This window comes from Schistocerca piceifrons, chromosome 6, assembly GCF_021461385.2.
Source record: "Schistocerca piceifrons isolate TAMUIC-IGC-003096 chromosome 6, iqSchPice1.1, whole genome shotgun sequence".
In the NCBI taxonomy this organism is placed as follows: Eukaryota; Metazoa; Arthropoda; class Insecta; order Orthoptera; family Acrididae; genus Schistocerca; species Schistocerca piceifrons.
Genome location: NC_060143.1, coordinates 196,812,570 through 196,834,920, shown reverse-complemented (window position 1 = coordinate 196,834,920; position 22,351 = coordinate 196,812,570). Strand labels below are relative to the sequence as shown.

General features: G+C 40.1%; 1 protein-coding gene across 1 annotated transcript in view; it reads right to left on the bottom strand.

The window, feature by feature from the left end:
* Nucleotides 1–22,351, bottom strand: part of LOC124802635 (inactive dipeptidyl peptidase 10-like) — a 398,459-nt gene that overhangs the window by 20,617 nt on the left and 355,491 nt on the right. Inside the window, exons 14-15 of the mRNA XM_047263532.1 lie at nt 8,083–8,277; nt 1,331–1,491 (exon numbers count right to left, since the gene is read on the bottom strand). Coding sequence (XP_047119488.1) covers nt 1,331–1,491; nt 8,083–8,277 — 356 coding nt within the window. The remainder of the gene's footprint in view (nt 1–1,330; nt 1,492–8,082; nt 8,278–22,351) is intronic.

Sequence of the window (22,351 nt, the reverse complement as noted above, 5' to 3'; positions counted from 1 at the left end):
TGTCTTTCAAAAAGATTTAGCAACTGAACAGTCAATTTTTAAATTTGTGGTTGTCATCTTAGAGTTTTTAAACAGGAACTGTTTGCCAGTTGGTTTCTTTGATGTGAGTAAAGCCTTGTTTGATTGGAATTTATTATTAGGAGAAGTTCACCATTATTATATCAGTGGCTAATCGGATAACTTTAAATCCTACCGCACCAACAGGATCAATAGCAGTTTTTAAGCAATGGATTCTAAATCGGCAGTATCTGTATATCATATTGGGAGTTAGATATCATGGGAATTCTCTCCTGTAACCACTATTATTATTGATTTTGTGCTTATCACTTGTATATAACAATGACCAACTAGTGTGAATTAATGATGTTTGCAGATGGCACTACAATGGTGACTAAAAATTTACCAACTGTGGACACCATTAATATTCTTTCCATGTTTATCAAATGATTTACAGTCAGCTCACCCTCAGCAGACCTAAACAAGGTGAACTTCATGCAGCTTTGCTTTAGCTATAAAGTTCTAGAAGAATTTACGATTGCTTATGGTAATAAGCTGCTACAGAGAGTAGATTAAAGTTGCTTTTGCATTAAGAACTTTTTTCTTACATTGATGGCCAGAAGGTTGGAAAAGCACCCTACTTTATTTAGATACACTTCATAATGGGTTATGGAATTATTTTTTCTGTGAACTCTTCTCTTTCTCAAAATAATCTTTATTGCCCAGAAAAGAATGATTAAGACTCATTTGTAGAGTAAGTCTGTCAACCTCTTGTTGAGAATTATTTAGCCAAGTGACTATACTTATTCTGATTCCCAATATGTTTTCTCTCATGTACATTATTCTGGAGGACGGTACTCAAAAACCTACATACATAACACTAGACACAAGAATGACATCTACTATTAAGACAAGTATTATGTAACCTTATTTTCATATATTATTACAGTACGTGCATATCAGTTTTCGATAGCATGTGCCAATGCTGTGTTTGTAAGGTAATAGTATATTCAGTGATAGCTTGGTCAAGTATTTTAGTAATATATGATGCACAAATCATATTTTGACAAATTAATACTGTATAAAAAATGCACACTGCAATTTAATTAAAAAAACTCAACTTCAGATTTTAATGAGATAAAAATTTCTTAAAGATGGATGCAAGTAGTAGTTTTGCTGGTAATGATAATAATGCATTTACTCTCTTTGAAGATAGATTTATTTATTTGTGGAGTACATATCTTTCATGCAAGATAGATTTATTTATTTGTGGAGTACATATCTTTCATGCAGATTATAATGAGGAAAAAGAATGCAAGTTCTTGTATCTTACCATAGTAAGCCCAACTAGTGATGGGAGCAACTGAAATCCCACACCGAAACAGCCTGTGATCATCATTGCTGAGGATCATAGCAGATGCAAATCCTCCATATCCCCAGCCCCAAAGCGCTACGTGATCTCTATCAACAAACTTCAGGTTGTTCGTCAGGTACCTAATAATTACATTCAAGTATTAGACTAATGTCATGGTTAACATCCCTTTGAATCTTATCATCTCTCTACTTTTCATTTCATTTCGTAAATTTTCAAACCATTCAACAAAGAAACATAATAAAATATGGGGAAAGTTCATTATGCCTTTCTAGTGATCTCAAAATTAAATTATACAGAGGTGTGTCAAAAGTCATGGGATAGCGATAAACACATCTAGAGATGGTGGTAGTATCACATTCAAGGTATCAAAAGTCAGTACATTTGCAGAGCTATCATTTGTATTCAGATGATTCATGCAAAAAGATTTCCAACATGATTATGACCACACAATAGGTATCAACAGACTTTGAACATGGAATGGTAGTTGGAGCTAGATCCACAGGACATTCCATTTTGGAAGTCATTAGGGAACTCGATAGCCAAGACCCATGCTGTCAAAAGTGTTCTGAGAAAACCAGATTTCAGGCATTACCTCTCACATAGATAGTGCAGGGGCTGACGGCCTCCTCTTAATGACTGAGGCCAGTGGTGTTTGTGTGCCAATAGACAAGCAACACTGCATGAAATAACCACAGTAATCAATGTAAAATGTACAATGAGCGTATCTGTTAGGCAGTGTGGCGAAATTTGGCATATATGTGCTATGGTATCAGACAACTGAGACGAGTGCCTTTTCTAAACACTGCCTACAGCACCTCTCCTGGAATCATGACCATATCGGTTGGGCCATAGACAAATGGAAAACTGTAGCCTGGTCAGATGAGTCCTGATTTCAGTTAGTAAGAGCTGATGGAGGGTTTGACTGTATCACAGATCCCATGAAGTCATCCCCCCAAGTTTTCAGTAAGCAATTGTGCAAGCAGGTGGTGACTCCTTAATGATGGAATGGACTGGGTCCTCGAGTCCAACTGAACCAGTCAGTGACTACAAATGGTTATGTCTGGCTACTTGGAGATTCTCCGAAGCCATTGACAGACTTTATGTTTCCACACAACAATGTGATGTCACCAGGCCACAACTGTCCGCGACTGGTTTCAAGAACATTCTGGACAGTTCAAGCAAATGTTTTGGCCACCCAGATTGCCCAACATGAATCAGATTGAATATTTATGGGACATAATTGAGATGTCAGTTTGCACACAGTATCCTGCACCAGCAACACTTTCTCAATTGTAGACAGCTAAGAGGCACCATGGCTCAGTATTTTCTGCTGGGGACTTCCAATGACTTGCTGAGTCCATGCCACGTTGAGTTGCTGCACTACACTGGGCAAAAAGTGGTCCAACCTGATATTAGGAGGTATCCCGTGACTTTTTTCACCTCAGTGTAGTAGTCAGTAGCACACTGTGGGATTTACTGATGGGACAATAACCACAACAGTCTCTTTTCATTTATTTAAAAGTATGAATGTTGTTATATTTTATATAATAATGGAAAATCCTGAGTGGGAAGAGCAAAGACAACCATTTACTTAGTGAAGGAAGCTATGAGCATCAAATAATGAAACAAACAAGAAATTGAGCATTGTAGCTCAGCTTTTGAGCTTGTTTTATTCTTCATATGAAACCCCTGCCTACTTATGTATACATGCCTCCATTTTTACATTGTGGTAGACTGCTTAAGCTGAGGTAAGTGGTTGTCTTGAGTGGAGCAGGTGGAGTAAACATCATCAGGAAGGGGTGAGGGGTACAATGGATGTACAATTGGTTTTGATTAAACATAAATTATTGACAGATGCTGATGTAGGAATTGGAGATACCTGAAGATGAACAACAAGGTTACTGGACAAAATATTAGTTATCCCATAAATGAACACTGGTTGTTTAGGAGCACTGCAGATGGTGTGCAATTTAAAACTTTTCCAGCATAGAAATTGTTCTATGGATTATCTTGTGAATGGCCGCATGTCTGTAACTTGTTGCCACCATATTTAGGTGCACTCTGTACTGATAATCTTTAGATGTATAGTGGCAAAACTGCACTGAGACCACCTATTTAAGACTATCGGCTCATGTATAGTATACCCAGTTGTCACTATGCATGCGCCAATGTGTTAACTGCACCTGCTATGTCAGATTTTGTACTACTAATTATTTCTGTCTGTCTTCAAAGCTTTGGTGTGAAGTATTTCATTTTGGCCATGTAACAGCACATTGTGATCAATTTTTGTAAGCAGGAGAGTTAAAAAAATGTTTACAAGGCATATATGTACCATAGGCACTCCAAACAAGAAATTAGTCGCTTCCAATGGATATCATGCAGATACCAACTGGTCATGATAATGACTTCAATTCAGCGAAGAAGAGGGTCCACAAGTATGCAACACTTGGCTAAAGCCACTCACTGATGATTAGATCCTATAGAGCTACTGAACTGTGAGGATGTTGACTGCTGTGTTGCATGTGCAGTTCCAAATAGTCCCAGACATTTGTTGTTGGGTCAAGATTGGGTGATGTAGCAAGCCAGGTGAGATGTGCCAGTGTACATGGATATTCATCAAAACAGTAGGGCAAGTAGCTCTGTGGGCACAGGTGTAGTCATTTTGGAAGACAGGAATATCAATTGCATACTGATCCTGAAGACATAGAAGAAAGAACAGTACTTGATCATTAGAAATCTTGAAGTATATGACCTGGTTCATGTAGACAAAAACCTGAAAGTATGGGTCCATGTCATGGTATCCCAAACATCCCCCAAGCATCACAGAATCACCATCATCCTGCACTACACCCACCATACACAACAGGTTAAACACCTTATGGGGCTGTCGATGTACTCAGCACCTTGTATCATTTGAATAGAAGCAAAACTGTGACTCATTGAACCTCAATACATACCTCCAGTCATTACTGTCCAGTTGCTGTGCTGCTTGGCCAACTGAAGGCAATGCAGCTTTATGTGCATTTGGCGGGGGCAGTGGCATATTATGAGACACCTAGCTCCAAATACCATATGATTGCAATAGATCTTGCTGAGAACCTGAGAAAATTCTGGTCCTATATAAAATCACTAAGTGGTTCTAAGGATTCTGTCCAGTCACTCATTGACCAGTCTGGTGTGGCGGTCAATGATAGCAAAATTAAAGCTGAAGTTTTAAATTTCGCATTTAAAAAATTGTTTATGAAGGAGAATTGTACAAACATACTGTCATGTGACCATAAAAAAAAAAAAAAAAAAAAAAAAACAGACTCCTGTATAGGGGACATATTAGTAAGCATCATTGTGTAGAGAAACAACAGAAAGAGTTGAAAGCAAATAAGTCCCAGGTGCAGATAGAATTCCATTTTGGTTTTACAAAGAGTACACTACAGCATTGGCCATTTAGCTTGTATTTATCGTGAATCTCTTGCAAAGTCCCAAGCATCTGAAAGCAGTGCAGGCTTTCTGTATATAATAAGGATAAAACAAAGGACCCACAAATTTCAGACTAATATACACTCCTGGAAATTGAAATAAGAACACCGTGAATTCATTGTCCCAGGAAGGGGAAACTTTATTGACACATTCCTGGGGTCAGATACATCACATGATCACACTGACAGAACCACAGACACATAGACACAGGCAACAGAGCATGCACAATGTCGGCACTAGTACAGTGTATATCCACCTTTCGCAGCAATGCAGGCTGCTATTCTCCCATGGAGACGATCGTAGAGATGCTGGATGTAGTCCTGTGGAACGGCTTGCCATGCCATTTCCACCTGGCGCCTCAGTTGGACCAGTGTTCGTGCTGGACGTGCAGACCGCGTGAGACGACGCTTCATCCAGTCCCAAACATGCTCAATGGGGGACAGATCCGGAGAACTTGCTGGCCAGGTTAGTTGACTTACACCTTCTAGAGCACGTTGGGTGGCACGGGATACATGCGGACGTGCATTGTCCTGTTGGAACAGCAAGTTACCTTGCCGGTCTAGGAATGGTAGAACGATGGGTTCGATGACGGTTTGGATGTACCTTGCACTATTCAGTGGCCCCTCGACAATCACCAGTGGTGTACGGCCAGTGTAGGAGATCGCTCCCCACACCATGATGCCGGGTGTTGGCCCTGGGTGCCTCGGTCGTATGCAGTCCTGATTGTGGCGCTCACTTGCACGGCGCCAAACACGCATACGACCATCATTGGCACCAAGGCAGAAGCGACTCTCATCGCTGAAGACCACACGTCTCCATTCGTCCCTCCATTCACGCCTGTTGCGACACCACTGGAGGCGGGCTGCACGATGTTGGGGCGTGAGCGGAAGATGGCCTAACGGTGTGCGGGACCGTAGCCCAGCTTCATGGAGACGGTTGCGAATGGTCCTCGCCGATACCCCAGGAGCAACAGTGTCCCTAATTTGCTGGGAAGTGGCAGTGCGGTCCCCTACGGCACTGCGTAGGATCCTACGGTCTTGGCGTGCATCCGTGCGTCGCTGCGGTCCGGTCCCAGGTCGACGGGCACGTGCACCTTCCGCCGACCACTGGCGACAACATCGATGTACTGTGGAGACCTCACGCCCCACGTGTTGAGCAATTCGGCGGTACGTCCACCCGGCCTCCCGCATGCCCACTATACGCCCTCGGTCAAAGTCCGTCAACTGCACATACGGTTCACGTCCACGCTGTCGCGGCATGCTACCAGTGTTAAAGACTGCGATGGAGCTCCGTATGCCACGGCAAACTGGCTGACACTGACGGCGGCGGTGCACAAATGCTGCGCAGCTAGCGCCATTCGACGGCCAACACCGCGGTTCCTGGTGTGTCCGCTGTGCCGTGCGTGTGATCATTGCTTGTACAGCCCTCTCGCAGTGTCCGGAGCAAGTATGGTGGGTCTGACACACCGGTGTCAATGTGTTCTTTTTTCCATTTCCAGGAGTGTATTTACAACAGTTTGCTGCAGAATCCTTGAACATAATCTCAGTTTGAATATAATAAATTTCATTGAGAGGGAAAAGCTTCTGTCCACAAATCAGCACCATTTTAGAAAGCATTGATTGTGTGAAACTCAGCCTGTCATTTTCTGATGTGAGATCCTGCAAACCATGGATGAATGGCAACAGGCAAATTCCATATTCCTAGATTTCTGTACAGCATTTGACACGTGCCACACTGCCAACTTTTAATGAAAGTACAAGCATATGGAATAGTTTCCCAGGTAGGTGAATGGCTCGAAGACTTGTTAAGTAAGAGAACCGAGTATGTTGTCCTCGACGACAAGAGTTAATCAGAGACAAGGGTATAGTTAGGAGTGCCTCATGGAAGTGTGATAGAACCGTTGTTTCTTTCTGTATATGTAAATTATCCAGTGGACAAGGTAAGCAACAGTCTGCAGCCATTTACTTATAATATTGTGGTGTATGGGAAGGTGTCATTGTTGAGTGACTTTAGGAGGATACAAGATGACTTAGTCAAAGTTTGTAGTTGCTGTAATGAATGGCAGCTAGCTCTAAATGTAGAAAAATTTAAGTTAACACAGGTGAGTTGGAAAAACAAACCCCTAATGTTCGAATATAGTATTAGTAGTGTGCTGCTTGACAAGGTCACATCGATTAAATATCTAGGTGTAACATTGCAAAGCAACATAAATGGAATGAGTGCGGGTAAGGAATATAGTAGGGAAGGTGAATGGTCGACTGGAGAATTTTACAAAAGTGTGTTTCATCTGTAAAGGAGATCACATATAGGACACTAGTGTGACCCATTGCTGCATACTGTTTGAGTGTTTGGGATCCACACCAGGTCAGATTAAAGGAAGATTTGTTACAGCTGAGAAAATTTAGTGAACCAGCATTAGGCTGACTGCAGAGCATTTCTACTGTCACCAACGTATATTTTGCGGAAGGACCATGAAGATAAAATTAGAGAGATTAGGGCTTGTATGGAAGCATATAGATAGTCATTTTGCTCTTGCTCTATTTGCGAATGGAACAGAAAAGGAAATGACTAGTAGTGGCACTATGCCACACAGTGGATTGTGGAGTACGTATGCAGATGTAGATGTAGGAATGTCCAATACATGCAGTTTCCTGTGCAATGTTTGCTTCGAACTGGTTAAGGTGGACCTGCATTCACTAACAGTAATTCCTTCAGGCTTAAAACTAGTTGTCGTTAACAAGATGCGACACTCATGTCTGGTCCCTGTCAGTTAGTACTCTTTCACGATCACTGTTCTGACACAGTTTTATATGGCTGCAAGTGGTACACAATTCTGTGTAGGCACAATTGGGCAATCTGCATTGATTCATCAACAAATACTGACAAATGCATACACATTGGGTTCTGGATAAGTCCGAACACAATGTCTCCTTTCTGTCATGTCTCCACATTGATCCAGTTTACTGTGGTGATTCTATACATTGTATTAGCAGGTACCCACTTTATTACCATGACTTATGTCAGTGGTGGAGGTTTACATGACCACCTGGTATCAGTTCCACACCATTTACAATGTTCCAAAGTGACCAGTATGCTCTTTTAAGGGGTGAACAATATTTTTTCCAGTGTGCTTATTTGTTACATTGGTTATAATCAGTGTTTATCATTGTATGTTACTCCTACAAGCCCTTAATGAATTAAAGAACTTAAAAGCACATAGTACATACATTACTTACTCCACAACATCAATCTGGTCACGGATCTCAATGGAACCAAACTTCCTGTGTATTTGGTGTCTGATGTAATCTCCCTGAAAGCCAGAGCCACGACCATCCACTTCAGCCACAATGAAGTTCCGTCGGCTGGCAAGATACGCTGGCCAACCCATGTTCCACAAGGATGAAACCAACTGTGACCCTGGGGCTCCACATCTGTCATTTGCACAAACATTGTCACATGACAGAGTTTCAGTGACAGGGATGTGTATCATTATGTACATTTCTGAAAAGGAACAAGTATTAGTTTGAGTATAATAAACCTAACAGGTTTCTTGACATTTTTTGACGTGCTGCAGTTTAGAGTGTGTCTGGGCATAATCTCATAACACTACACATGAATAAATAGTCTTTAATAAAAATTACCCACACCATAATTCTTAACTCTGAATAGGTGGCAACAGTCATTATAAAGATTTAGGCAAGCATTCTTTAATGGATACTTTTTGAAGAAACTTTTTTGTACTTTGCCATTCTCTTATTAAAGTCTGCAAAAATCCTGATGTGTTAAAATACTTAACATAAAATAACACACTCATTAATTGTGAATATAATGCTGCAATGTATGTAAACAATAATTTTTTTCAACTTCCATACTAATAAACATGATTTTCAGTACTTGACACCATTTTACCAGTAGCAGTTTCTGCTGCACATCCACCTAAATCATGCCACTAGCAACATCCATGTCACCTGATATAAGTGCTGAGCCTTCCATGGCCAGTGTCAATTTGAATGCAGTCTTATTGATCATTAGGCCATATCATTTCGAACAGTGGTTTTATTTTCAAAACAATGCAACAAAATGCCCAAAAGGTTTTATTAAAATTATTGTCTCCTATTACCACAGCCTAGACTGAGAATACAGTATTATTTAACTGAAGTTCTCTTGCTTCCACCAGTTGAAGTGTAAATGTTGACTGAAGACAATAAAGTGATTTTCATGTTTCAGTGGCCTGGAAAAATGATTCCTCATCCATCACAAGCTCAATGAATTTTTATAGATATTAAAGTACAGGATTGTTAAAACTTGTATGTGGGAAATAAGAGAGAAGGTTTATTAAGTAACAGTACTTATTTTTTATTTATTGAAACTGTTATAGCAAGAAAAAATATGGTTCATGAAACACAGTAATTTATAGAGCCAATGTAAGATACAATAAAGTACAGGTTATGCGTGGCACACAACACATTGAATGGACAACAGTAATACAGGTTACAGAATAAGCTGAGCACTCATTTGCAATTGCTTAAATAATGCTGTTTCTTTAGAGGTTCACCAGAGTGCACCAGGAGGCCAAACCAAGGGGCCTTTATAAGTGCACCTGTGAACTGTATGTACACACGATGTCTGAAATTGCACACATCATGAGTGAAGGTACGTCATAAACAATATACAAGGGGCATTAAATAAGCAAAGGAACCCTTTTTTTTTTTTTTTTTTTAAAAAAAAACAGATTGGTTTTATTCAGGATTCCAAAACGCCATAAGGATTCCAAAACGCCATATTATCCTCCAGTATTTTGACCACAAAACCCTGCTTTTCAACATAATCTCCATTCAATGCAATGGCCTTACTGGGAAGCTGGGAGGATCCGTATGCCCGGATGGTTCAATCTACTGCTTGATGTTGGAGCCAACGTCCTTCTTGCTGCCTGAAGAAGAAGAAGTTTTTTGGGAAACAAATATGCTGAATTCATTTTGTCAGTTTAATGATGGCAGCACAATACACTTCAGAGTTTGTCTGTGCACATCAAACAATAACCCATTCAGGGTACCAGAAGGCCAACACCATGACTTTGCAGGCTGAAGGTGTAGCTTTGAATTTCTTCTTCAGAGGACAGGTGGTGTGGTGCCACTCCATGGATTGCCATTTTGTTTCCATTTCAAAGTGATGACCCCATGTTTCATTGTCTGTGACAATGTTTGACAAAAAATTGTCACTGTCAGCCTTGTAATGTGCAAGCATTTCCACACAGATGGTTCTTTGTTGCTCTTTATGGTCTTCTGTTAGGTATGCACATACCTTTAGGTACCCCATCTGGTGGACGAGTTTACAGGCACTACCAACAGAGATGTCCAGTTGTGCAGCTAAGTGTTTGTCATCCATTGACCACCGCAAATAAGTGTGTCCACACATTCTAACACTGCAAGGAGTCACAGCTGTAAGTGGCCAGCTGGCGTGGTGGAGAATGGACAGGTTTGGTGACCTTGTTATGATGACAGATACTTTGCCCCATGACTCACCGTGCTTTTATTCACTGCCAGGTCTCTGTAGACATTCTGCAAGTGTGTATGAATATCTGAAATGCTCTGGGTTTCTGGCAAAGGAAATTCACTGACAGCTCTCTACATGGAACACACCTCCATTACAAACAGCATTTTGGAGGCTACGTATAGCACCACCGCCAACTGGAACTTCATTAAACTGTAGGGGCTGAAAGCGAAAATATTTCATGACGTTGCATAACAAATTCTGCATTTTTTAAGCTGAAATTGGCCAAGAAACAGATGTATTACTTGTTGAATGACCCTCATATTATGCCTTAAACTTTGTTTCTGTGCAATATATTTTTTCTCTTTTGGGTTGTCATGTTCCAACAGAAACGATGCATCCCACCATGACTTCCTGTCCTTTGCCCACATCTTCATCTCAAAGAAGCAACTACATCCAATTTTATGAATTATTTGTTTGGTATATTTCACTCTTTCTCTTTCCCTACAGTTTTTCTAAAACTCCCCCCCCCCCTCCCCCAATGGTTTGGAACTTATTCCCTCTGATATCTTAACATATGTCCTATCACCCTGTCCCTTCTTCTAGTCAGTGTTTTCCATATATTTCTTTCCTCACCGAATCTGTGAAGGACTTCTTCATTTTCAGCAGCAGATTTAAGGACTACCACAGACCATCTTGACCTCACATCTCTCAGCTTGCTGATACATGTACTACATGCTCTCCCGTGGACTTATTTATGACTACTTTGCTATACTTATGTATTTTACGGACATTGTTTTGAACTCCGTCAGTGCCAGTCATCAGTGTTTAGCTTGAACACAGACATATATATTTTCTTAATATGGTGTGATCTCCTTTCTCCATTGCACTGCATGTTGTGCCTACCTCCCATGCGATGATGGTGTGTATGTGAGCTGAGAGAGTGGGTTTGTATTAGAATGCCCCCCAATCTGACAAAGTTACAGTGTTCTCCAGAGTACTTTAACCGCCAGGAGGCTTCCAATTCTTGAAGTCTTTGTTTTTGCTTGGTCCAAGAAGATTCAGGATCTATTATTTTCTGTGATTTCTTTGTATTTAATTGGTGCTTAACAAAACTTGTGTTGTTGAAGAAGCTGACTTTTATTAGATTATCTGCTTTTTATGTCATCATGAATTCTGATGAGAATAATTATCTGCTTTTTATGTCATCATGAATTCTGATGAGAATAATCCAGTCACCAAACTGTTCACAGTAACTTACATTTTGTCTCTGCTGTTGTTGATATTAACCTATGTTCATCTGCCCAGAAAGTCTGATTGTTCTTCCATTTCATGTCAGTGACTGTCTGTATTGTTCTTCCATTTCATTTAACTGACTGCTACTAGATTGAGACTGAGTCTTTACATTTCCTTCTTCAGATTTTCTAGTTTCACTACCACATTCTGACTTCTCACATTCCAAAGCAGACAGAAACCATACATTATTTTTAAGCACTTTAAAAGGCGCTGACAGATTCTATACAAAACCTTGGTTTGTGGTCCATTAAAACATAGAAAGGGCATCCCTCAGCGTCAGTCTTAAAATGCTTGATCACTTCGTAGACCGCGAGCAACTCCCTGTCAGACGCGGAGTATTTCCATTGTGCATTGGTGAGCTTGCGCGGGAAGAACTGCAGAGGCGAAGTTTGGCCATTGATTGTCTGGCTAAGGACAGCACCAATTGCAGTATCGCTCATGTCTGTGGTGATGAAAAGCTGCACATTGGGATGAAGATGCGCGATGGTGCAGGCCTCGACAAGAAGATTTTTGAGGGCAGTGAAAGAGTCAGTCATAGCAGGGGTCCATGGAACAGGCCAAGATCCAGAAGTGTTGGTGCCTGCCAAGGCATCCATCAGTGGAGCCTGAATCTCCGCAGCCCGAGGTAGATGTTGATGATAATAATTAACCATCCCAAGAAAGTGCCGGAGATCTTTGAATGACGAAGGTCTGAGTAGGTTTAGTATTGTTTGTACTTTCTCAGGGGGTGGTGAAATGCCGTCGGCAGAGACCCGAAAACCAAGAAAAGTGACAGTGGGTTGATGTAGCTGCAATTTGTGCTGGTTGGTCTCGATGCCTGATGTTGCAAGAGTGTTCATAACAGTTTGCACATGTCGAATGTTGTCCTCGACAGAGGAGCTGAACACAAGAATGTCATCAAGATATGCAAAGCAGAATTTTAGGTCGAATAGCACTTCATTGATGAAGCGTTGCCAGGTCTGGGTTGCATTTTTCAGACCAAAGGACATGAATTGAAAATGAAACAACCTGATCAGAATGGTGATTGCTGTCTTCTTGATGTCTTCAGGTGCCATGGAGATCTGGTGGTAGGCCCATTTGCAATCAATCACAGAAAATGTGGTAGAGGGAACTGGTAAAGTCGGCAATGTTGGGTATGGGGTAGGTGTCCATAATTGTTGGTGCGTTTAGTCGACAGTAGTCTCCGTACATGTGCCAGGAACCGTCTTTCTTGGGTGTCATATGTATGGGCGTAGACCAGCTACTGGCAGAGGGTTCAATGATGCCGGAGCTTAGAAGTTCAGAAATCTGATTTTTAAGGTCGGAGAGGCGCTCGGGACAAAGTCGATGTGGTTTACTGGAGATCGGGGGACCTGGTGTAAGGCGAAGCTTGTGAACCGTGCCGTTGGTGATGACGGAAATGTTGCTGGTGGCACGGGAGGTGGTTTGTTTGCAATGTGTGGCGAGCAGGGCAGGTGAGGCGTGGTCGTGGTGTTCGGAGCCACTCGGCAGATCCGACGGGAGCCGAGGCAGCAAAGTGTACCAGGAGTCAATGCGACAAGATGGCCTCTGGCCCGAAGCAGTGGCACCTTGGTCAGGTGAGCTCGGTAGAGCTTGTGAGCCGTTAGTGAGTCCATTGTCCGAGGGCGTGGCCTGTGGCAGCACGGTCGCGGGTGAAATGCTTGGCGCGAGTGCACTGTTTGTGTTGTCAGTGGCAGTCGCACTGTAGGGAAGCAGCCTACTCACGCTGTAGTAAATTCACATCAGTCTTTCCATTGTGTGCCAACCAGTCCGCTGTAACTAGCTCTGACGTCATAAATGTTGCGCAATACATTAAAAATCAAGCAAATAACCTAAAACATTTCTAGCATGTCAGGAGTAATACTAAATTAATGTGTGTTGAATATCAGTTCGATAATTTTAGCCATTTTCGAAATTTGGACGTTTTTCTGTAAAAATCATTGGCGCCACAGAAAAGAGCTAGAGAGTTAAAAATTTATAATTAGATTCATTTTTCATAATTATTTAACAAAAACAGTCTTCTGGATCTCACAAATTAAGATTTTAGTGGAAATTCATGATTTTCTGGTTTTCGTCTCAAAACTTAAGGAAGCAAGGTAGATTAAGTAGGCTAATAAATAAGCCTAGGATGTTTATATTTAAGTAGAATGGAGATCTGCTATAACCATAAGGATGTGAGAAGTTTCATTTGAATAACTATAAAAATATAGCGATAGCGTATCTCCAAAGGGCCAGTTCAGAGCTCGTCTACTGCGTACAGTGTAATTAAATTAATTCTCTCGCCCAAAATATTTAACTTAGCCACGTCAAACTTTTATTATGATTACTTACCTGTGTGTTGAATGCACATTTAAATTAAGAGCTTCATCGGCCATCAGAAAGAGAAGCTATGATTTATTCGGTAACTTAATGTGGTGCATTACTAGCCCAGTGGCTAGTTGGGAGAGCCAATTTGATCAGGCATTCCCTTAGCCATCCGCACCGCGGCTTTATATATAAGAACGCTGCGTGAGGAAGCAAGGCCCCAGTTCTCTCCAGATGCTGAATAGCACGCCATATGTGTCGGTAGTCGCGTCGCGTCGGTATCATTGCTACAAACAGTCTCGGATGCCGTATTAAGTTACTCGAGATACGCGTAACGATGAAATCATTTTCGAGTGAAGTGTTAATTCTGGGATGATTTTCATTATCTAGCTTCAGTTTGCGTTTTGTCGTATTTTCACGTGCCGCCGCGGGACAGACATTCTACCAATTATTTAGCGTGGCGTTTGATGAACCTTATCATCAAATTATGGCGAGCATTAATTTAAACATTTAGTTTGGACAGTTATAGTTGCATCAGCGCATTAGACTCTGAACAGCTCTGTTAGATTGTGTGGATTTTTTCTTTTTCTTTTCATCTGTGACTTTCAGAATACAGAGAATTTTTAGAAAATCGTTTTTTGATTATGAATCCCAGACAATCTCCTAATTTCTCAGAGCTATAAGCTGTAGTTATAAGTGTGTTTCTCAGATGAAGTGGGCACTAGGAATTCTAATTACAGGCTTCACGTTTTGCTAATCACTTTCTGGTTGCCAATATTGTAGTTAGAGAGCCAGTGTTGAGAACGGCGAAAGACAGCATAAATAACATTCTAAATAATAGGAACATTTAACAAACAATAATTCTACCCGCCGCCCCACATATGGTTAATCGGCCGGGAAGTGTTTCTACATTCAAACATTTATACAACAGTAAAATTTTTCAAACCGCCGCCCCACATATGGTGCATCGGCCGGGAAAGAAACTGTGTAAAGTGAAAGTGATTTTTAAATATTGGGATTCGCGAGTGAAATGCGACAAGCAACTGAGTAATAGAACAGTGAAAGTGTTACGTGAGCGTGTGGACGACGCAATTGGATTAACAACGCATCTGGATTGACGGAGCTGGCGCTGAGTCTAGCGGCGCTGCCAGCATCGCGAGAAGCCAGTTTCGCCTCACCGCAGTCGTCCGCCGAAGCAACCGGAGCCGCGCCTGCAGCTGCGGGCCACGCAAACACACAGCAGCCGTCGGAGTGCCGTCTGCAGTTCAGCGCGCTGCGTCGCATCAGTAATCCTGGTACACCGCGCCCGCAACGCCATATGTCGTGCAGAAGGAACTAAGTTAAGTGAAAAGCTGTTAAAAAATTTTACTAACCTGCACTAAAAGACTTTCGGCAATGGAACCGCCAGAAGAAACTGAGGTTAAAGTTAAATCAGAACCTATGTCTGTTGAAGGAACTGTAAATCCAGACAACGGTTCAAGAGTAAATATGCATGAAAGTAGTAATAGTAAAGTGAAATATGAAGTATTGTCTCCTGACAGTAGTGTGAAAAGGGGCAATGATTCAATAATAGAGACCCCTGCAGTAAAGCAGAAATTAGAAATTGTTAATTTATTGGATGATAGTTTATCTGATGAATTAAAAACAAAACAGCCATCAGAGGTGGTAGAGTTTAAAAGGGATAAGTTAGATATAACTGATCAATCAGAAGTTTCATTTAGTTTTGATGATTCTGGTGTTGGAGCTAGTTTTTTGTCACCTGAGTGTGATAAAAATCCAGCTAGTGAGCAACCCAAAGATGCTGGGGCTATTGATTTAAATGTTATAATACAAGCAATAGCTGCCAGTAATGCAAAAATGTCAGCCAGTAATGCAAGAATGACAGCTGAATTAAAGTCTGAAATTAGTGAACAGTTCAAAAGCAGTAATGCTGAATTAAAATCTGATATAATTGAGGTAAATATCAGGATTGAGGCCAGCCAAACAAATTTTAATAAACGATTGGAGGTAATGGACGATATCTTCAAGGCTGGTTGCAATAAGTTGAAAGAGGATCTAGACAGTTTGAATTATAAAATTGATTACAATCATGAGGATATTAAGAAAAAGGTTGCTCAACAATTTTCTGAAATGTATAAAACAGTAAAATCCGAAGTTGCTGAGGTTCGCAAAGACTTCCAAATGGAAGATGCGAAGCTGGAGCACAAGTTAACAGAAAAGATCGAGGCGGAATCTGAACTGTGCTCAGATAGATTTAAAGATGTTAATATAAAAGTAAACTTATGTCAAGCAGAAGTAGACGCAATCAAAACTGATACTACTCATATTGTGCAAAGAGTAGATAATGTTGAAATGAAAGTAGAAAATATTAGTACTAACATTGCTAACATTGAGAGTAAAGTAGCTTCAGTAACTTCTGGTAATGGTAGTATACAACAAGTTGTAGCTGCAAACGCTGCTTTTATCGGGTGTCGGCAGTTCTTGCAGTTCGATCCAGATAAAAATATCCACCCGTTAGATTTCTGGAACGATTTTGAAGAGGTGATTCCACCAACTTGGTCTGAACGAGAGAAAATCTCATTTATTAGAAGCCATTTAGCAGGTGACGCCATGCATTGGTCAGCTGATGTTATGTTGAAGTGTAAAACATTAGCGGAGTTTAAAATAGCTTTCATTAATGAATATTGATCTAGCAATAAGCAGAACGAAGTGTTGAGAGAATTTTGGAGTGGAAAACGCTTCAATGCAGGCAAGGAATCAATTAAAGAATTTGCTAGGTCATGGATCTCACGTTTGTCACATTTGGCCGAAAAGCTAAAACCTGAAATGATTATACTAGGTCTTGAAGCCAAACTGCCATGGTATTGGCAAACTAGAATTATATCTGCCCCTAGAGACAATCTGGATCGTTTTATTAAATATTTGAAATGTGTAGAACATGTTGCTGCCAATGAGGAGCAAGCACGTAATAACAGAAATGCTAATAACAATAGTACTAATTTTAGGAATGAGCAAAATGGCAATGTAAATATCAGAACAGTAGGTGTTCGACATCCTAAGAGAGGTAGGAAAGATTGGAGAAATAATTATCAGAACCAACAATGGCATCCAAATGATAGTAATTTTGTTCCAAACAAAATTATGCAGGTAAGCAACAGTGCGGAGAGCAATGCTATGCCAGTTAACTATGATGAAAATAAAGGAAACAGTAGTAGGCTGAGGCAGGAAAACTAGTTCCCGTCTATGAGGACACTGGCACTCACCACTTTTCCTAAGCCAGTAGTTACAGGAATTGGTAAGACAGATCAGAATACTCAGACTGAACATGTGGATGAAGAGTTGGTAGCACCTAAGAATACAGCAGAAATATTAGATCACTCACAGTATTTGATAAATACCGCATTAGAGACGCTTTCTTAGTGGGAAGAGAAAGAGAAGGCGCAGCAGTGTAACAGTAGGGAAGAGCTACAAAATATTGAATTGTCAGGTGAAGAAGCAGAAGAAATTCATGCTTATATTTACGATGAGGATGATGTGCTCTTATCTAAAGTGCCTGTGCAAGAGGTTGATACTGTACTAATAGATTTAGGACAGGAGGTAAGTGAGAATGTAGAGAGTAAGTAGCCTGTTGGGGGTCGATGAACCCAGTAGCTGTGGCCAGTTGTCACTGGAGAAGGAACCCGACGATAATAGTAAAAGTGGTTTAGCTGTAATTAGTATTATGCCCGGTCTGGAGGCGCAGAATCGCTCAGATTACAGTAATTTGGGTCATGTTCAGCAAACTAAATGTAATGAAGTCGTGCAGTGTTTCGGTTTGAAGTTAATAGCCCGACTGGAAAAGGCTGCTGAAAATGTAATTCAGGAAACCCCTACACACTGTGACCTAAATGTATTGAAGACAGATGTCGATCACTTTAATTGGAGACAAATCCAAAAGGAACTATTGGATGAGTTTGAGGAACCACCTGTACAACCTAGAATAAGCCACCCTATAATAATAGTAAATATGTTGGGTATCAATGTACGTTGTCTCTTAGACAGTGGAAGTGAGGTGAGTGCGATATCTCAGTCCTTCTTTGGTTACCTGGTAAAGACAAGCTTACAGTAATGAGGGTATCAGGACTAAGAATAATTGGTGCTACTGGCAAGGTGTCAAAAACGATAAAGCAAGAAGCTCTGCTGCCCTTTAACATTAATGGTAATTTAATTGATGATCCATGTTTAATTGTAAACAATCTCAGTATTGAGGTTTTAATTGGCATAGATTTCTTGTCGAAATATCAGAGTGTTGTTGACTTTGAAAGAAGCCAGTTAAAGATGGTCTTGCCAATAACCGGAGTAATTACAGTACCTTTTAGTGATAAACATGTAGTAGCTAATGATGAAACTTGGGAGCTGCCTATACGAGTTCTGAAAAATAGGAGATATTGGGACAAAGGTGTTAATCTTAGTACAAGTAAGTTAAACACAGAAGAAGAAGAAGCAATTATTTTGGACAAAATAGAAGCTAAATTGCAGGAAATTGATAAAATTTCAGCTAATCAGAAGGAAGAACTGAGACAGGTTTTAAAAAGGCATCATAAGGTATTTTCAGATTGACGTGGTGTGGTCATAGGTAGTGAATGAATGCTGTAGGGAGGAGGTTGTTCTGTAACCTCTACACAGTGTGGCAGCTGTGCAGTCCCAGCTGTGTGAGATCTTCTTTCCATTTCAGGTCTCACTCACTCTTCATCTTTCCTGTCTACAAAAATTTTGACCCCTTCTTTCCAATATCAAAATTTTCTGAAACCAATGAATTCTATAGCGAGGAGGTTGTTCTGTAACCTCTACACAGAGTGGCAGCTGTGCAGTCCCAGCTGTGTGAGATCTTCTTTCCTTTTCAGGTCTCACTCATTCTTCATCTTTCCTATCCACCAAAATTTCGGCGCTTACTCTCAAATACTAAAATTTTCCGTCATGGCTATCAAGCCATGAGTTCTGGAACCATTCTATCCACCGATTAGTGAAAAAAAAAAAACCTAATGTGACAAACCTAACAGTGACGTAAACAATAGAGAAGTATGACGTTATTAAGATATAAATGTATTTGAGTAACAATTATGTATAGAACCCTGGTAATATTATAAGTAGAAAGTGTTGTGTTATTGGAAATGGTCCACCAACAATATTTAAAAAAGATATACAAATTCATGTACAAGCAGGATCTGAAGTGGCTGTGAAACCTGTTGTATGCTGTAGAGCTAACTAATTAATAGTAAAAGAGAGTGCTTAGTGTTATGAAAAATATGCAGATAAGTTGTAAGAATGAACTCACCTTGTGTAGCAAGGAATGGCAGTATAATAGAATTGAGTAGTGTTTGTGGTTGAGACGTGAAGGACACGTCCCTGAAGTATTTATAAGGTTGGTGCTGGCCGTTATTTGGTGTAGAGTGTGACAGGACACACCTACACATATTGAGGTTATGAGTTGGAGGCGTGAATGCGACCATAGGTACCCTTATGTTAGATGAGACAGAGCAGCTCATGGGGTCCTATAGGTTTAAGGAATTTAGCATTACGCTCGTCCATTACTTGATACATTTTAGTGGTAGGTCGAGGGAGACTACCTGAGGCTTCAGCGTCCGATCGAGTGGAAATGGATTGCCACGTGAGCAAACTGATCAGCTGCAATACACTATAGATATGGAATAAATGTGCTATCCTATGCTTTAAATGTTAATAGAGTGAGTGTTAAATAAGTACATACACTAGCAACATAATTGAGTAACCTAACGGCAGACGTGAAACATTATTTATAGCTCAGCATAAATACACTTCAAAGTAAGTAAGTACCTAATTGCAGATGTGGAACTAACACAGCAGCAGAGGACCAATAAGTGGATTTTGTAGTCAATTAAACTTAGTGTGTTTTGAACACTCAGAACTGTACTACTACCAAAAGTTACTCACATGTACAAAGAAGCTGAGAAAACTACTAATCAAATATACTCATACTATCTCTAAGAATAAGGTAATCGAAGATGAGTCAGCTAAGTGAATAAAATACAGATTTGTCAGGAATGTACCGAGCATTGGTTCAGTGTTCCGGCCCAGAAATAATAAATTGAAATTAAATAGGATTCATGATTGTATGCCTTGAGCATAAATTTTCTCTAGTAAGTGACTAACGGCATTTTGAGCCATTTGTTTACCGATTTTATGACAGTCAAGTAACTGTGAGAGTAAAATTAAAAAGGTTCTGTTAACTTTGTTCCAGCAAAATATTGAAGGATAAAATGTATATATCCCCATTTCATTGTGACCCACCCTTAGATATTAAGTGAACAGAGTCTGAGGCACTCTTTTTGTTTGTTCTACAGGACAAACCAGAATATGGCAGCCTGGTAGCTGCGTGAAAGTGTGGAGTGACTTGGACACAACTCACAGTGACCCCTCCCCTTTCCCCATGTGATTTAGAGTGAACGTGAAGGACGCACACCATAGCAACTTCCCCTCCTCTACCCTTGTGAATGGAAGTGTAGGATGCCAGCCAAAGCAGCTACAATCACGTGTGTAAAAATGATTTGTAAAATTTTCTTTTAGGTTTAGAAAAGACTGCTAAGATATAATCATCTGTTTATGTATCTTGAATAACTTATTTTCTTTGAATTTGTGTATGTAAAAATGTATTTAATGGATTTAAGATTTTCATAATTTTACATATTTTTATGTGTTTGTTTGTCTAAGGCAATATGTATGCCAAAGTGTTTCATTGATTTTGCTTAAATTTTGAAGGATAATGTTGCTTAAGAGGCAGTGAACATGCCCGCAAGTTAAATAATTAATGTAGGTAATCAGTTTTCTTTTAATACTTCTACATGTTTACATTTCAATTTTAAATTTTCATAGGAAGTTAAGCTGTACTCTTGCTTCCCTTTTTGTAATTAAATTTTTTTTCGTTCATTAACATTCATAAACAAAAAATTTAAGTAGAGGGTGATGTAGGGAAGCAGCCTACTCACGCTGTAGTAAATTCACAACAGTCTTTCCATTGTGTGCCAGCCAGTCCGCTGTAACTAGCTCTGACGTCATAAATGTTGCGCAATACATTAAAAATCAAGCAAATAACCTAAAACATTTCTAGCATGTCAGGAGTAATACTAAATTAATGTGTGTTGAATATCAGCTCGATAACTTTAGCCATTTTCGAAATTTGGACGTTTTTCTGTAAAAATCATTGGCGCCACAGAAAAGAGCTAGAGAGTTAAAAATTTATAATTAGATTCATTTTTCATAACTATTTAATAAAAACAGTCTTCTGGATCTCACAAATTAAGATTTTAGTGGAAATTCATGATTTTCTGGTTTTCGTCTCAAAACTTAAGGAAGCAAGGCAGATTAAGTAGGCTAATAAATAAGCCTAGGATGTTTATATTTAAGTAGAATGGAGATCCGCTATAACCATAAGGATGTGAGAAGTTTCATTTGAACAACTATAAAAATATAGCGATAGCGTATCTCCAAAGGGCCAGTTCAGAGCTCGTCTACTGCGTACAGTGTAATTAAATTAATTCTCTCGCCCAAAATATTTAACTTAGCCACGTCAAACTTTTATTATGATTACTTACCTGTGTGTTGAATGCACATTTAAATTAAGAGCTTCATCGGCCATCAGCAAGAGAAGCTATGATTTATTCGGTAACTTAATGTGGTGCATTACTAGCCCAGCGGCTAGTTGGGAGAGCCAATTTGATCAGGCATTCCCTTAGCCGTCCGCACCGCGGCTTTATATATAAGAACGCTGTGCGAGAAAGCAAGGCCCCAGTTCTCTCCAGATGCTGAATGGCACGCCATATGTGTCGGTAGTCGCGTCGCGTCGGTATCATTGCTACAAACAGCCTCGGATGCCGTATTAAGTTACTCGAGATACGCGTAAAGATGAAATCATTTTCGAGTGAAGTGTTAATTCTGGGATGATTTTCATTATCTAGCTTCAGTTTGCGTATTGTCGTATTTTCACGTGCCGCCGCGGGACAGACATTCTACCAATTATTTAGCATGGCGTTTGATGAACCTTATCATCAAATTATGGCGAGCATTAATTTAAACATTTAATTTGGACAGTTATAGTTGCATCAGCGCATTAGACTCTGAATGGCTCTGTTAGATTGTGTGGATTTGTTCTTTTCTTTTCATCTGTGACTTTCAGAATACAGAGAATTTTTAGAAAATCGTTTTTTGATTATGAATCCCAGACAATCTCCTAATTTCTCAGAGCTATAATGTAGTTATAAGTGTGTTTCTCAGGTGAAGTGGGCACTAGGAATTCTAATTACAGGCTTCACGTTTTGCTAATCACTTTCTGGTTGCCAATATTGTAGTTAGAGAGCCAGTGTTGAGAACGGCGAAAGACAGCATAAATAACATTCTAAATAA